General features: G+C 43.2%; 1 protein-coding gene across 3 annotated transcripts in view; it reads right to left on the minus strand.

The window, feature by feature from the left end:
• The window catches only part of usp34 (ubiquitin specific peptidase 34), a 47306-nt gene that overhangs the window by 26705 nt on the left and 2553 nt on the right, over window positions 1-18048 (minus strand). For all 3 annotated transcript variants that reach the window (XM_076728167.1, XM_076728168.1, XM_076728166.1), the window contains exons 2-14: window positions 13877-13967; window positions 11210-11768; window positions 10333-10383; window positions 7651-7800; window positions 7063-7130; window positions 4438-4630; window positions 3177-3238; window positions 2738-2819; window positions 2421-2513; window positions 2148-2273; window positions 1838-1967; window positions 1320-1450; window positions 203-921 (exon numbers count right to left, since the gene is read on the minus strand). In XM_076728167.1, coding sequence (XP_076584282.1) covers window positions 203-921; window positions 1320-1450; window positions 1838-1967; window positions 2148-2273; window positions 2421-2513; window positions 2738-2819; window positions 3177-3238; window positions 4438-4630; window positions 7063-7130; window positions 7651-7800; window positions 10333-10383; window positions 11210-11768; window positions 13877-13967 — 2455 coding nt within the window. The remainder of the gene's footprint in view (window positions 1-202; window positions 922-1319; window positions 1451-1837; window positions 1968-2147; window positions 2274-2420; window positions 2514-2737; window positions 2820-3176; window positions 3239-4437; window positions 4631-7062; window positions 7131-7650; window positions 7801-10332; window positions 10384-11209; window positions 11769-13876; window positions 13968-18048) is intronic.

The raw sequence follows: 18048 nt of genomic DNA on the forward strand, positions 1-18048 counted from the left end.
CTACCAAAGAGAAAACTATCAGTGTCTTCTTTTGTGTTAAACTGGAACATTTAATTCACTGGGTTTGTTATTTTGTTTTTGCATCAATATTTGCAGAGAGCACTGCAGCCTCTAACTCTCTCTGGGTGAGGCTTTAGTCTGTTTCCTTGTTGGTGAAAACATGAACTGAGTTGGTGACAAAGCTGCAGAATGATGGCCTTACCCTTCATGATGGTGGTGGTGATGGTGGTGATGGTGGTGGTGCTGGGGGCCAATGAAGCGCCGGCAGTTAAAGAGTTCACTGCCCATGGCCTCTCCCAGGAAGTCGCCGGGCCGTGGCAGGCACGGAGGCTCCTGAGGCCCCTGTACCAACTGTGAGGGGCCGATGTCTGATGGCTGCTGCTGAGACTCCGTCCCATCGGGCCGAGCAGATGACGAGGCAGAACAGGCATCCAGCATCCTCATTCGGCCCTCCAATGACGTTGACGCCGCTGTAACCATGACAGCAGAAGTTTCTGGATTGAAGGGGAGAACCTTGGGCTTGGCGCCAGCGCCAGAACCGCTGGGCCCCGCCCCCTGGCTCGGCCCCTCGCCGAGCGCCTCCCCCGCTTTCCTCTTCCTCGACTCCGTCTGCTCCCTGGGCTCCTTCTGCTGCCCGCCTTCAGCAGCGGACCGGTTCCCCTCATCTTCATCCTCTTCATCGTCATCATCATCCTCCTCATCGTCTTCCTCTTCATCATCCTCCTCCTCCTCCTTTAAGGCCTCGCTGTCCGCCATGTCGTCAGAGTGCATCTCACTGCCGGGGCTCCCGGCTGATTGGCTGGCTCGGCTGGAGGCGGCTTCGTTGCTGGAGGCCTCGCTGCGGCCGCTGCTGCTGCCCGGCCTGCTGCTGCCCTCCTCCACACTGTTGGCCGTCTCATCAGAGCTGCCCTGCATCGACTCCTGAGGAAACAACAGGGACGCAATCAGGACTCAATGTTTCTTATGTCTAAAAAAAATGCTGTACATCACTTTGTACACATGTCCACCCCAAATTCAGTCTGGCATATTTGGTGTCTTCAGAAACTCCCACTGTTTTAATCTCACATTAACAGCTCCTTTTTTTATTTAAAGTTTCATATATACAGCTCAAATTTTTCAAGTTCCACATGTCCATCAGCAGCTGTGCAAGAGAAAGTGAATCTGCATCTGCAGAGTTGATGACATGAAATATAACCAAAACAAAGAAAAAAAAAAAAAAAAAAAGCTCAGAGTGTCCGAGTGTAGGATCCAGTGTGTACATGTGTGTTTGTGTGTGTCTGTGTCTGTGTGTGTGTCTGTGTGTGTGTCTGTGTGCATACCTCAGTGTCAGACAGCCTCTGCTGGCTCCTCTTGCTGCCAGTCATCATCTGGTCGTCCATCTCCATGTCACTGCCTCCACTGTGTTGAGTGTCACTGTTGTCACTGCTGTCGGGACTGGCAGCTGGTGAACCTGAGACCAGACAAGAAGACAGACTGAGAATCAGGAACCAGACTGAAAACTTCCTGTGAGAAGTGACATTGAAAGCTGCCACATAAACATTCACAGTTGACTCCCACAGTGGTTTAGATGCTGGAGGAAGGATGCACACAGTCTGAGGAGCCTACATTTCATTGCCACAAAACCAAGGTGCAGTGGTGGAAAGTCACAACATTAAGTACATTTAAGTACAATTTTGAGGAACTTTACATGAGTATTTCCATCAATAATTACAATACAATAATATATATTAGCCTAGTACATTTGGTGCTTTACTGTATGTATATGTTGATGCTCAAACTTTTTAATTTAAATTTAAACTAGTTCATTTGCTGGAGCCATATATGAATCCAGACTGACCTTTCTTGTTGCCCATGGGGATGTTAGTATTGAGCAGTGAGGCGAAGGAGCTCTGTTTGGAGAGCTGGGCTTTGGCTGCCAGGGCGTTGTTCCACAGAGCCTTGATCAGCATGGAGGCCAGGTACAATGTCTGAGGAGGGAAACGCAAGAGTGTTTATCATAGAAAACCAACACCTTAAAATTCAACAGTCTGATGAAGATGGCAAAGTTTTTAAGTCATTTTTGAGGCTGTGTGTGTGTGTGTGTGTGTGTGTGTGTGTGTGTGTGTGTGTGTGTATGTGTGTGTGTGTGTGTGTGTCTGTGTGTGTACCTGCTCGGTGTGGGCACTGGGGTGCAGACCTGACACCAGGTTGAGGACGTGGCGGAGAGGCACTGGGTCCAGGTTTTTGATGAGCGAAGGGAAAAGGTCGTGGATGTAACGGCTGCAGTGTTTCAACTAAAACACCAAACAAAGAGCAGAGCTAATGATTTCATATTTGACTGGCACACCAATGCTGTTGCACTTTAATATGGTCTGTTCCACAGAGTAACAAACGCCTTCATGGTGAGGAATACCGTCAGGTGTAACTCTGTGCTTTCTTACCTGAGCTGCAGCCCAAATACAGTCCACATGCTGCGTGCTGAGTCGGCCCTCAGCAGCCAAGAAGTTCAGGATCACTTGGCACTGTTTAATGATCTGGAAAACACACAGACACATGGACACAAGATGAGCAGTGCTTGGAGACAATAACTGACCTCCACTCTCTAGTGTTGTGCTGTTTAAGTAAAGACACTTGCAAGTTTGAGAGAATGAATTGCATTTTAACACAATAAAACAAAAAAATGTGTTGGATTTAGTTGAAAAAGGCAACATGTGTGGACATTTGCTGTCAGTTCACGTCACTGGATCGAAGGTCTCACCTCAATGTGCAAATTTGGTCCAAATATGTGCTCCACCACGTTGTTGTGGATCAGCCAGTCGGCTAATTCCTTTGCTATGGACCTGGAGGGACACAAAAGAACCAGGATGAGGTGTTAAGAGACATCCAGCGAAGTCACACACAAGGGTTAACAGGAGCTCAACATGTGGACCAGAAAACTTCAACTTGCTGCTGTGACATGGTGCATATTGACTGTGTGGATCTGCTTTTACAAACCAACAGGTGACAGGAAAGAGTCTTTTCCTTCCTTTTTCGTTATTTTAGTCACAAATAACATGTTCACTCACAAGTGGGAAACTGAGCTGTGTAGTAGTAAAAAGTTTAATGTGCACCATATGAGAAAAATAACACTGTTTTATAAACGACTGCCTTAATGGACTCCTTTGTGCGCAGGCATTCGATGCTTTGAACTAACTTACGTTTCTGTGTCGGACACCAGTGACTCGTTGTTGCAGACGTCATTGAAGGTGTGGAGTTGGTTCTGTGGAAACACAGACACACATGTTCCATGATGAGCGAAGAAACGGTACATCATACATCTTTGTACAAGGTTATTTCCCATCAGCGCCATACTATAACCTTCAAATTAAAAGAAAGCTGTTGGCTGACAAACAGGCTCTTGGCTGTAATTATCACTGTTTCCAGGGAAATACAGACAGAGCCAAACTTCAAATTGTGTCTGGGGTCTTTATTGGCCTCTATAAACTCAAACCAATTGATTAAATGAAGCACCAGCCTTTGCAGGATGAAGGTCCTATTTTTTCATCAGGTCCACAGTGATCATATTCACTAACATTATATGGTGTTAACACACTTTTAACATTAAAATTGTTGACTTCACGATACATATTCAGATGGCATACTAATCAACAGTGGGTATTTATGATCATATTAGCGCTATAACTACACTACAACTAATACAATATAAAATATTAGAATTTTACAATATAAGATAACTGGACACACTGGAGGTTTTCTAGTACGGTCACTTATTATCCGCTGGAGAGGAATATAGTATGTCCTCAATACTATTCATTCATACAAGCTAACATGCTAATTGCTAAACATCACATGCTCAGCATTTAAATTTTGAAATTCAAAAACTGTACATAGAAATGCTAAGCAGTGTTATACACTGAATGTTAGCGTTAACATACCAGCTGGTAATAATTGTCATGTTCGAGTGCTGACTGTATGTGAACGCTAAATGTCACAAGCTATAATGCTAACACGCTAACTGTGAGCATGTTAACATGCAAAATGTTACATTGTAAACATCCCAACATTAGCATGTAGCATGCCGTACATACTGCAGTTCATATACGTCTCAAAGTATAGCTGCATCTTAATACAGCAACAACAACGCAGAGCTGAGCCCGACAAGCGGAGTCTGATCTTTACAATACTTATTCTTTTTAATTTAATTTAAACTCCCGAGACTACAAAGCCTTGATGAATGCAAAGTCAGTGCTGATGGTAAGTGAGAGAAAGAAGGACAGAAACAGATCTAGAGCTAAAACCAAATGAAGGATGCAGAACCAGAATAAACCGTAGAAGTCTCTCATAGGACGGCTGCTTGGTGCTACTGTGATGAGCTTCATGTAAACCCCCTGTTAAAAATCAACCTCAACCTCAAGCGACGGTGTGAGTGTTTCCAGCCACATTTGGAGTGTGACTCACTGTGATTTGGCTGAGTCCTGCCAGCCTCATGGTGAGCGTGGGGGACATGAAGTATTTGAAGGCGAGGTCCAGGCTCTCCTTGTCGAAGCACAGCGCGCTGTCCAGCGGCTCCTTCACCGTGCTCCACATCAGGTCGGCCATGTTGCGCGCTGCGCTCTGCCGCAGCTCCTGGTCTGACAGCTTACAGAGATACCTGCAGACAGCATCCGAAATTTAATGAGCTCTTAATGATAAAAGAACTGACCACTAATACTCTCGATGCTAATGTCTGGACTGGAAGAAGCCCTTTGCTAAAGTCAGATTCTGAGTTTTAATTTTATCCAAAGTGACAATAACATCTCACACACATAGAATATTTAGTTTTTGATTTGTGACCATTTCCACATGTACAGCAGGAAAGATATGATTCTCAAATCCATTGTTTTCACAACATCCACTCCAGCAGGAACACCCCCACCTTCCTCAGATCTCCAAAATTCACCACCAGCACTTCTGACAGGAAAACATCCACCAGGAGGAATCTGAACAACTGATGTGCAGCATTGACCTCGCCTTTAGTTGATTTCATTGTGTATCTTTTTCATAGTCTATATTGTTCTACTGGTTATTCTACTTTCCTTTTTTTTGTTGCTGTAGCAGGTGAATCTCCCCGGTGTGGGATAAATAAAGTCTTATCCGAGTTTATCATGTAAAGATACATCACAACTGGACAACAAAGAGGACTGCTGAATTCAGCAGAAACATCAATTCAAAGGACGTCGTCTGTGACAGCAGCAAACTTCAGATTTTTTTTTTTCAATCTCAGTTTCACATTTTTGTCGATGAATCCAACTTTTGAAACACCTGAAAGACTCTGTTAGTTCACATGAGAATCATTTTCAATCACAGTCCTTTTCCAGGCCTGTGTGGGCGTACTTCGAGACATCTGATCAGCAGAGTGCTGCTGACTCATCCAGTCATCAGTCCAAGCTGGGGTGGCTGGCTTTGTGGTTTTCACAAAGCTGGCAGCAGATTTGTACTCATCCTTTAATCAGACCGTTTCTGATTTGGACTATAACTTTGCTCATTTTATTCATTCACATTTCATTTGACCACACTTAACTAAATCATTCAGCTTTAAAATTTCCACGGCCTATCAGGGTTTGAGTGAGGCTCACAGCCCTCTCACAGTCTGGTCTTAAAGGTCCAGTGTGGAGGATTTAGTGGCATCTAGCAGCGGGGCTCCAGATTGAAACATATCATTTATCATTAGCAAACCATTTTGTGTTTTACGTATTCTTATACAGCTTTACTCCGCTATGAATCCACGTTGATATCCCTAATCCCTAATCCTGTTACTTCAAGCGCCTGTGCTCGTGCTTTTTTGTCGCGCATCATATGCCGCTGGTGTGTGCTGCCCTTTCGGGTCTTGTCAAGCTGATGGATGACGAAGAATCTTCTCCTCAGTGGAGATAAAACCGAAGCTAATCTAAGATCTTGAGAGACAAAGGCTGTTCCTGGATGATGCTGAAAAGCTGAGAGCTACGCGGATATTTTGAGGGAACTTGGTGTTTTAATAAAATCAGGGAACGACCCTTTAATCACTTTTATGTCAGTCATCATTCTGTTCAGATGCGAGCCTCTGCTCAGTGAGACAGAAGAGTCGGCGAGGCAGCAGAGCCTCAGCCTGCCTGTGTCACGTGACCAGGCCTGCGAGCGCTCTGCCTCCTCTAGGGTCATGTGAGGAGAGGTTCACCGGAGGCCTGGCAACTGTTGCCATGGTGACGGAAGCTCTTCCTAGCAACACATGTGTGGTACTTTGGTATTTGGGGGAGAGAGCACGAATGAGCGATGTGCACGGACTGACTGAGTGAGAGAGACGGAGAGGGAAAGAGCTGGAGACTAAATCAGCCACGTCTGGCTCCATCACTTCAGCGCTGGAGAGACACACCTGGACGCTGTAGCTAACACGGTTTTCCAAAGGATTTAAGCGTGCAATGAGTAAGATCTTAATATCTGAACATACAGAATAACACAGGAGACGGTTGATGATTAAGATGCGGAAATCACATGTCGATCTTTGGTTTGCTCTGATTTGAATGAAACAGTCGACACCAATCCTCTGCAGGAGCTACTTTTCTACCCGCCCGACTTGGGCAGAGGAGCTGTGGGCTGCTGTGCTGACAGGGAAGCAAGGTGCTCAACAAAATGGCAGCTACTCAGTCATACACAAACAAGGGACTCAGACAGGCCTGCGGCAGAGTGCAGGCGCTCAGAGTTAGACTGGAAAACTTTTCTCCTTCGGGCCAATGACAGCAGAGGCTTCTGAATTCAATTTACTTTACCAACAAGCATCAGCAGGAAAGGTGTCTCTGCACATCTGAGTACAGACATACACATAGGAGATAAATATCCTACGATCCCACTGATAATTATGTGTAATTTTAGTGGGTAGTTCAAGAGATGAAATGACTGATGTCCAAAATGTAGCTAAAATGTAGCTATGTTTGGGAACACAGCAAACAAACTCATCAGGAACAAACGAAACGCGCCAGTATGGCTGTGGAACATTTCCTACTTTGTTCCCTTATAAAAGCAAACTGTAGCCTCTGTTAAAACTGACACATCTGTTTGGAGTAAACTCACCGTATTACATAGGTGCGGAACGGTATGATGTGCTGCATGACTGCAGGAATGTGCAACCATATTCGGATCTGTGGGCAGGACCAAAAACATAACACAAAGTATTTAACATCAAACTCACGTCAGCACACAAAAACACAGCAGATTATCATAGCCTGCAGATTATCAGGCACGCCAAGCTAAAAATAACGCAGTCTAATATGTTGTCGATCCTGTTTTTATCAATGAGGATAGGTTAAATATTAGAAACAGTACATCAGTATAATGCAATATAATTCAACAGCACAACAAACCAGAACCTCGTAAATGACAACAGTTTAACAAAAACTGAACATTATAACTGGGATTTTTTACAGAGCTGTTCTATTAGACTGTATTAGGTTTGGCGAGGTGTACCTAATATACTGGCAAAAGCATCACCTTCGCTTCAAGTCAACCTCATAATTGACTTTCTCAGTCTTTCTTTTAGCTACGATTTCCTGACTTTAGAATGTTACTCTGAGCTGACTTTTAGGTGTAAATCTTGCGAAGAAAGAGGCTTTTACAATGACAGTCAGCGAGCAGCATTTGGATTCGGGTTGGCAGACTCACGTTGGAGACGATGGTGATGAAGGCGTGGGCGATGGGGAAGGGGAGGCTCTCCGGAGTGCCCGACTCGAAGCACTCCTTCATCAGGGAGAGGCCGTGCTTCCCACAGAACAGACAGACGTAACGCAGCAGATGCAGAGGCACCTCCACGTCCTGGTTGATGAGGGGAGACACATCAGATACGTCTCAAGACCCCGTGCACACCTGGTGTTAAAATCTGTATCCTGGTGCACTGTAATCAGAATTTGATCAGATCTGCCTACACATATGGAGGTAGTCTGGTTCACACTGTGTTTGGATCTTAGGTCGTCGTAAACGTAAAATGTGCTGACATCTGTACACAATATAACACTGATACAGATATCAGATATAAGAGCAAGCAAGAAGAGACACGCCTCTAATTACTGATCAGACGTCTATTCTGTGCCATGAAAGATGTGTTATACAACAGAACTGTGTGAAAAAGAAAGACATACTGGACTTAAAGACATCCAGACTTAAACAATGCGAGTGTGTTGGAAAGTGTGGTACAGAGCCAGTTTGGGTGCCCATAACAACATTATCAATTTTGACCAATACTCTAAAACACAAAATGCATCTTAATTAGCATAAATCAATGTAAATGAGTTAGTACAGTAATAGTTGCAGTCGTCCAGCTCTATAGTGGTATCCCACTTTTCATACAACCTGTTCCTACATCCACCTTGAGCTAAAGGAAAACTTTATTACAATGAGAAGTCAAAAGTCACCGAGTTTACAGATTATCTGGGGACACATTATGGCTGGGTGATGGCGAATTCATTCATCTGCAGGAAACCAAACCATATCCAATAAACACCCAGCACGGATCTTTTTCTATTTCCTCCAGTATACAAGCCCTAACCCATAACTACAAATTACAACACACACATGGGCTCGTTTTACACAGTTTAGAAGTACTACATTCCTTTCCACAACACTGTTATTAAATTGATTCCAATCTCTTAAGATTTTCATCTCAGAACACAAAGAGCAGCGTCAGGAGCTCAGACCAATGAAAGCCTGTTACCATGGACTTCATGATGCTCAGCACACTGTAATAATGTGGGCGTCGATTTGACAAAACAAGCAAAGAGGGCAGGAAATGTAGACAATACTTAGCTAAACAGAGAACTGTGTTCAATTCAAAAAGCTCAACACAGACTGACATGAGGCGAAAATATGATCCCAGGCCTTTCTGATGGAAACTTTCTGCCTCCTGGAGTCATAACTGAACACATTAGCAGCTACAACAAAGTCACTGGCTGTCTTTGTTAATAACAGCAATCCACAAGTGACTCTCGCATCTTCTGCTTTTTATTTGTGAGCCTACACTGTTACATTTGTACCGACCTAAAGTTCATTCACACCTAAATTAAAATGCTGTCTTTCTTTTCACAGTAACATATGGAAAGAACAGAGTGGCGTTCTGTCTCTGTCTTTTTCGTGAATCTACGTCCTATTTTAAAGGATTTTCCATCCGTTTTAGTCCATTGCTATCAAAAACAAAAGCAGTCCACAAGACAGAATAACTTCAAGCTGGTCCACCCAACACAGCGCAGATCGTGGCAACATGAAACCTAACATCAGACAACGTTTATATTTGGATGCTTGGCCTCCTGGGTATCAGGTTTCTGATCTGAGCTCAGGAGACCGTACGAACTTCCCCATAAGTGAAATAAAAACGGATTTCAGAACAGCGGAGACGGATTTTTTTTGGTTCAGAGCCTCTCACGCAACACTGGAGCAGAAAATACTAAAGTTTGAGTCGATAATAAGAAGGTTTACAACTATACAGTCACATAATTCTTCTCACAAGTCAAAATCATCATCATGTAAAAATCTTTGATAACAAAAGAGTCACTGAATGCAAAACAAACAAATAAGAAAATCTAATTCAATACCCTTAAATCTAAAAATGTACGCAGGGATTTTAAACCGGACACGTCACACTTAATTCTGTCCGGGTGAGAACGTCACTGCTGTTCACTGCTGAATGCAGATGACTTCAAGAAATGTAAGACAAATCACAGGAGGTGACTCAGTAAAAAGTGGAGTTACAGGAAGTGAACTAAGACTTGGGCGATTGTCCTCCCTGTCCAGGCTGTCCGGTGATTCAGGCTGCTCTCATTCTGTGCCTTTACAAACCTAAGATTCATTCCCACACCATGTGCACTGTGACCTCAGACAGCAGCCAGACAAGATGCGACCAATAAACCTCTTCAGCAGTCACGTGACACTACTTGGTCCCTGATGTCCTTGTCTCTTAAAGCAATTCCCATCATGCCTCGGGCCAACATGTAGTTTTCATCATCATCCCTCCTCCCCCTGCTCCTGCTCTGGGTGCAGCACAGCTGTGGGGCTCATTCGTGCAACTTCCCAATAAAAGAGTTTCAGGACAGAATAAATTACAGAAGTTGAACTACATGGGATCAAGACGACAGTAACTAATCTCACTTTTTCAGCATTTAGCAGACAACGGTTCTCAGAGCGGTCTACATAGAGCTGGGCTTCAGGAGCTCTTTAAAGCAGTGATATAATTGGTGTGAATTGGCTTTAAGGCAACATGTTTTTGAGGGATAATTTGCTGCTGCAGGTGTCAAGTGATTGGCAGGAAGCATAGTGTAACTAAATGCAGCAGCAATTAGGATGAGGTAGATTACTTACGTTCATGTCGCAGAAGGAGCCGAGGATGTTGCTTTCATGAGCAGATATGTCCTAGAGGGAGGAAACAGAAATGCCAGAGTTTTAGAGAACACGCACAACAAGACCACTAATACATCATACAATGGCATAATAACAAGACGTGTTTTAATGCTGAGATCTGTTCAGTTAATGAATTTGGATTCAAAGGATGTTAAAAGGCGCTTGAAGTGAGAAAAATGTGATTCGGTAATATTAGCAGAAAGGCCACAATTCATCTGTGAATTACAGCACAGAGTCTGTTTTAATGAAGAGCACAGTGTTTTGATAAAAAAAGCATGTGAGTGTGAAGAAACAGACTGATCTGAACTAGATTCAGACTGAATAATACATGTCTTTTCCATGTCTTATCTGTTCATTAGAGCTAGCTTAGCATGAAGAGCTGAAGCAGGGGGACACAGCTAGCGTGGGCTGCTCCAAAGTTAAAGAACATGACCACTGACACCTCTAAAGTTTACTGATAATTCACACAACATATCTTATTTGTTTAATCCATAGATAAACACAAATGCAAAAGATGAAGTTGTAGTTTATGGGGAATCACATGTTTTCAGGTGACCAACAGCTGGGCGCAGTGACTTCCTGGAGTTACAGCTGTCTGTCACTGCACCTGGCTGCTGTGTATGATCGAGTAAAAACTGGTAACAATGTGGTTGAGATAATTAAGAAAGGGTCTCCATTACACAGTTTGTCCACCAAAGAGCACCATACGTTCATTCAAAAACATGTGTTTGATTTTACATAAGAACGTCAGTATCAGACTCCAAAATCGAGCACGTGTCAGGCTGATCTCTGTGGGCGTGGCGGTGTGGTAGGTGTGTGCTGGGGGACTTGTCCTCACCTCTATGGTGGGGTGTGTGTTGTGTTTGTAGGCTGTGTAGAGGGGGAACTGGATTTGGAAGATCTTAGCAGCGCACAACAGCAGTTTCTCCCTCTCCTCTGTGCTCCAGGAGCTGAACGGGTCCTGGCTGTCACTGCTGCCATTTGCTCCGACTCCACCATCAGCACTCCCAGACCCGCTGCCGCTCTCCCCGGGCCCGAGTGCTTCCATTTGGGCCTCACACGGTTGGCTGGCCACCTGACCCTGGCTCTGGGTCTTATTCTGGTTCAGATCGGGGGCGTCCGCATCCTCTTCAGCAGAGTCTCTCTCCACATTCACGGGTTCGTCCTCCCCGGGTGAGGACGGCTGGGGGAGGGTCCCAGGTGCAGACTCGCCCCTGCTCCATTCAGTCCCCACCCCCTCTGTCCCAGACACGCCTGCTTTATGGGTGTGATCCTGGACGCTGCAGAGGCGGTCTCTCAGGCTGCTGATCTGAGCGATGACCAGGTTGATGAGGGCGTAGACCAGCTGATTAAAGACCTCCAGGTGCTTGTACTCCTTGAAGCAGCAGAGACATTGTCTGGAGACACAGAGCAGGAGTAACACAAAGCGTTAAAGAAGCAATCAACATGGCTACAGAGCTTCATTCTCAGTCACTTCAGCATCTCGCTGAGTGGTATTGTAATTATGGAGCTACAAATAATGAAATGCCTGCAGCATTTCTATTAAACTCTGATGCTATTTGTGACATTTTGTTATCTTGCAAAGCATTACAGCGGGTTAAAGAACTCACTGAACGCCTCACATGTAAATTGCTCAAGTAACAGTAAAATGTGTCTCTGAGGGCTTGAGTGAGTCAAGTGCTGGAAAAGACTGCAGTATGTGCAGATAGACAGCTATGACGTGGCTGTTCTCTGCAGATTTATTTGCCTTAAACCATGCACGCCATGTGATGTCTATGCTAAATAAATCAATCAATAAATAACATGAAGAAACATTCTGAGGATTATTATTGAGGTGAAAGGTGGTTGAGTTCAGGCAGATGGTTCGAAATGGTTTTCTGAGACTTGACTTGGTACATACACACATATCGTGCAACTACTTATACTCCTACTGGGATCCAAATGTGAACTGTCTGCAATAATAAACTTGTTTGAAGCTTTACGCTTCATGAGAAAAAGCACTGATATTGACTGAAGTCTGCACTTGCAGGGTTCATATCATAGACAAGTGGACTACTGGTCTTGGTGGGGGTCTTGGTCTTCAAGTGCTCCTCTAATTAATTCTTGTTTTTTAAAGACTAATTTCCTGGACCACATACATAAAAAAGCAGTCTCACTTTGTTAAAGAGGTGTCGTATTAATCAATAGATCTGCTTTAACCATAAGGCCTCATTGAGTTTATTTAAGATATACTCACATTATCACACTCACATAAAGAAGTTCAGTAAATAAGTTTGACACAGTTTATGTCTCCATTTGAGTTTGTCGCATCCTGAAGAGAAACCGCAGATGTTTTTCTCAGCGTACTTCTTACCCGTCACTTAAGTCAAAGTACAGGACGGTCACCAGCAATTTCCTCTTACTTTCAACAAAGATGGAAGCATTACACACCTACAAACAAAGCACAGCAGGCCCAAGGAGGGACTGCTTCTTGGTAACATTTAAACAAATGAGTCAGCAGATTCTGAATGTTTGGGTCAGCAACTTGGAGTCTCCTTCACACACCAAACATAAAAACATTCCAGCCGGATGAATAAAAACAGACCGAAAACAAACAGCAAACTAAATGAGAGTCAAACCTTCATGTCAGAGCAGATTCGAGCCAACAAAAATGAAATAAATCTATTTTTTGGAACATTTATTCATCAAAGTTGAAGGCCGGCAGAAAACAAAAGCTCCTTTGAAGCATCACTAAGCTTAAGATTCAGTCATTTAATGCCTTGCTCAAAGGCTGATATTGCACCATTAAGATGTTTTCACATGAAAATTCATTTTCATGAGTCATAAATTAGCTTTAGCTACGGCTAGCTGTGGACTGCAGTTTATTGGTTTTGATTCTGAAAATTCCATATTTCTTCGGCATAATCACTCTCATAAAGTGAAGCAGATGTCAGACAGTCAGATTCTGGTCTTAACTCAGTTTATTTGCTGAAGGAGGACACAATGACTCATTAATTTCCGCTGACCGGATTATCTCGGCGGGTAAGAAGCCAGCGTGACTGGAGTTTGTCCTTATTTCCAAAATTTCTTCACATTACTACCCAGATGTTTTTCCAGCTTGTCTAAAATGAATTTGCAGTTTTCTCCCTTTTCTGATGTTTGTAAAATACACATTTCCTCTCGCCTAGACTGTGCTGAAGAGGGGAAAGAGCAGCAGACACCAGCTGCTTGTCTGTGTGATTTGGCTGTTCAACACTTCCTGCAGCTCTTTCACTGAAACAGCATTTCTGTTATGACACTGGGTTCAAATTTGGTCAAAATCTACTTTTCCTCCATTTTTCTCAGGAGATCAGCATTTCGTAAATGAAGTGGGGAAGCGCAGAGCTGCAGGTGTTTAATACAGTTTGGAATAAACACAAAGGATCAAGGAAAGTGGCGTCAAAAGTTGCTTTTCTTTGAGCCTCATTAAGTAAAAGTAAACTTTATCGGATGACTCATATCACATTTCAGAGGAAGCCGTGCTGACCTCTGTGTCCAGGAGCTGATGTAGCCCAGCACTCGCAGGGCATGTTCCTTCTTCAGCTGGAAGCCTCCTTCACTGCTGTCTGCATCCGATACTGAGGAGAACAAGAGGAAAAAGCTGTTAGAGAACAGCAAGAAACATCTCAGGTGTCTCAAGTGATGTTTAAAATTTTACTCAGCAAAAAAAGACATCACAGTATCCATGTCACAAATGTTTAATACCCAGATTTGAGAGATCATTTCCAAAAACTAGTCGTGAATTTGGTGGCCAGAGCACATTTTTGGTGGCCCAAATGTAAGCTTCTTATCAGCCTTCCTTCCCTGTGACACTTCAATAAATTAAAAGACATTCACAGGGTGAGCAATTGAAAACTCGTGTTCTTTATGTACATAGACTCTCTGACGGTCTCTTACTTCAGTCTATCCTGAAGCGAAGTCACTTGAGTTATTTTCTCAGACTTGATAAAACTCCTGCAGAAGCACAGAGGACTTTAAACATGTGTTTTCACAGGCTGAGCAGCTCTTGCAGTGACAGCTGACCTTTCTGTGTAAAACTGGTAGCCTTGTCCTTTGAGGTGTTAGCATATCTTGGAGATTGTGTGGGCACATAACTTCCCATATTTTCAGGTCATGTGAAAAGACCTTCTGTATCTTTAACATTTCACCTTGGACTAATAACTGCAGACTCTGTACTAGTTTAACTACATTCCTCAGCAGTGTCGCTGTTTTATGAATAACTTTTCAGTAGCTTTGTTCTTTTTTTGACTAAGTGCAACAGTAGCGTCTATACGAGCTACATTTCCACCTGCTTTTTGTGACGAGCAGCAGCACATGTTTTGTTGTTGTTTGTCTGCAGTGAGAGCAGAGAGCACAGCTTATTGTTCAATAAGCAACTCAACAAACATGTTTTTCATGCCAGTCTCTTGGACCGACAGTTTTATTGATGTGCACTTGAAGTGGGTTCAGTGTAAAAGATGCAGCTTTAATATAATAAACTACTCTTGCCAAGTATTGTTAGACTCTCCTAGTTTGCCAAACATCCTGCAGCTCTAAAATTTTGCTAGTTTCTTGCAAAAAAGCGACTAAAACCAGCTAAAGAAAAGGAACAACACGGACACAAATTTAGCAGGCTAAGAAATGCATGTCCTACTTGTTTGCCATGCTTTGTTGACATTCTTTCATTCTCTATTGGAAAATGTAAAACTGATACAACATAAAGTGATGAATGAAGATGAGAAAACACCGGTGGATATTTTCCACCATGTTTACCCTCAAATATTGATATAGATGATCAGGTGAGCTCGGATTTGGAGGCTGCCGAGTACAAAGACCTTAAATATTGGCACCAGAATTCAACAGCTTCAGTCTAAAGTTACAGTTATTGTATTGGCCTTCAAAAGATCCATATCAGTCACACCCAGTTCAGAGGAATCAAGTGTCTCCACTGAATCGCTGACCTGAATTTGGCAGCAAAGACAGACAGAACACAAAAAAACAGCGACAATAGCACCCAATCAACCATCTTGGCTGTGCGAGTAAGAACTTTTCCTCACTGAAACTGAACCAAAACCCTTTCAGCTCTACGAGTGAACAGAAGCTCCTCTGAGGCTTCAGAACCGGGGCGGACTTCCACACGGGTGTTCTGGGACATTGGCCCTGCAGACCGGTCGTTTCACTGCTTTGATGATGTTGTCTGGGAACAGGCACACGGGAGCCAACATTAAACCTAGTTTATGGCTGTAGCACACTGTGGATATAAATACAAAGAGGAGGAGGACACCTGCACCGTGTGATCACACTCCTCAGCTCAGCGGTGACTGTGATGTTCAGCCAGACTGGAGGCGTTTAAACAGAAACATTACAGCTGTGACACTATAATAAGTGCAGTTCAACTAAATGTGTTCTTGAGAGCCAACAGCAGTTAACTGTATATTGAGATGATGATTATTTGATTTTGTGGACTGAAGGGTGCTGTCGAAGCAGGGGTTTTCGAGCACTTCAGCTACTTCCAAGATGCACTGAGAAGGTCTGAAGAGGTGAAAACTCCAGAAAAGCTTGTAGTATAGAGAACATTACTCTCAGACCAACATATTTTGACTTGTGTAATCATCAAGGTCATCTGGATCTGAACTGGAGTCACTTTATTTTTTTTTTTTTTGCATTCCAAAAATAAGGAACACGCTTCAAGTCAAATGAGCTGCAAAACATATTTTCACTTTCTGGCAGAAATTTGAAGTTCTGTAATAAAATCGTATTTTCTGCAATAAGCCAGAAGCATGACGTGAAACAACAATCAGTGTTTTTCTACATAATGAAACAGATATTTCCACTTTCTTGTATCACGCTATATTCTGTAAACGTGCTTGTGACAAATATTTCATGTTTGTCGCTTAATGTTGTTCATTTCAGGGTTAAAAGGCTTCTGAAACAACATGTATACAGTTACACTAAAAACTTCATTTCAACTGTTGAACCGAACACCAAATGGATACAGGACAGCCTGTATAATCTAAAGAACTGTTTCAAATGCCCAATTTAGTCAATTATCATATCAAATTCTCTGTGAAAAGTGAAGTTTTACTGTGGATACAGAGGAATAAAGTCAGACACAGAAACATATTACACATCACTGGAAATGAAGTTGAGACAGTAGGAGTGGAGTTTTTGATGTCTCTTGTAAAAGCCTGCAGGTATTTAATGAGGAGCTGAGTACTGAGCGTCTGATAAGTGTACGCACACACACAGACATTACATATATAAATATACAGTATGTAAAACACGACCACCAGCTGTTCTTTCCCTATTGTGACTTGTAACTTCGGTTAAAAAAAGGCCTATTATTTATGAACTCGAACTCTAAAGCCGACTCTTCGATATTTGAGTTGCATTGTCCAGCATATTTTTTAGCAACTAAACTCACTTATGGTAGTGGTTTAGTTCGTGTGTGGTTTAAGACTCTTTAAACAGGAGGAGAACAGGAGGAGGAGGAGCTAAATTCACATGATGCACTATTGTGACATGTTCACATTGCACATAAACTGTTTGATACAGAGATATGACAGGACTCAGGCTGGATCTCATGATTATTTACAGGTTCATCTCTAAACCGTCATTTTCTAAAATGTCAGAAAATACTAGAAAAAATTCTATCATAACTTCTCAGAGGCCATGGTGACATCTTCAAATTATTTTTGTCTGACAAACAGTCCTAAACCAAAAGATACTGGATTTCCACACATGAAACAGAAAAGAAGCAAATCCTTGTATTTTTGGAAACCACGTGGATCAGGCCTGTGTTAGGAAACACCGCTTGAACACAGCTCGCTGTTGTAAAAGGGGATTCTGCCTCTTACACACACACACAAACACATGCTGCTGCAGCAAATCTAAGGTCACAGGTCCCCTCCAGACAGAACACATGGACCTGCCAGTCTTGTAGACAGAGCTGTCACAGCTGACAGCACCATGCTGTGGAGCCCCCATCCCAACACCACTTTGTATCAGTGAAGCTGTAAAGGCCCCACAGGCCTCATCCTGGCCCAAAAATACAACCAGGTCTCAGTGGGTTTCACCAATTTCACTGCTGAACCGCTGAGAAAGCACATCAACAGCAGATTTCCTGGCTTGTAATTTGAGTCAGAATCAAGCCACACTACTGCGAGGTCAAACTGTGTGTGAAGTGGTTGCTGCTTGGTGCTACGCAGTTTACCATCAAGACTACTACAGCAGGTGAAAAAGAAAAGCTACGATCTGACTTTTACCATGCAACACACTCAATGTGATGAACACTAGACAACTAGACAACCTCGCCTGGAGTTTCTCAAAAAAATATACACATTCTCGCACACACATCAATGTCAGAAAACAGTCCTCTGGTCACTGCAATGTGCTGCTTTCTCCACACCCTGTCCTGTCCTACACACACCAAACATTTGGATGCATCTGGACACAAATCTGACTCTGAACCTGTGTGGCCCACTGTCTCATAAACAGCTTAGTGACAGACAGCCAGACATGGAATAACAGAAGGTGGATTATTTCCATAAACTACACCTGACAACTTCAACCATCGCAGAGCTGGAGTGAACTCCAGCAGGCAATTCAACAGCGACAAAAGGTATTTTTGCAGTGTAATCGCTGTAAAACAGATTAACTGCTTGTTCAAAACACACTCTA

Source organism: Chaetodon auriga, chromosome 4 (genome assembly GCF_051107435.1).
Source record: "Chaetodon auriga isolate fChaAug3 chromosome 4, fChaAug3.hap1, whole genome shotgun sequence".
Taxonomy (NCBI): domain Eukaryota; kingdom Metazoa; phylum Chordata; class Actinopteri; order Chaetodontiformes; family Chaetodontidae; genus Chaetodon; species Chaetodon auriga.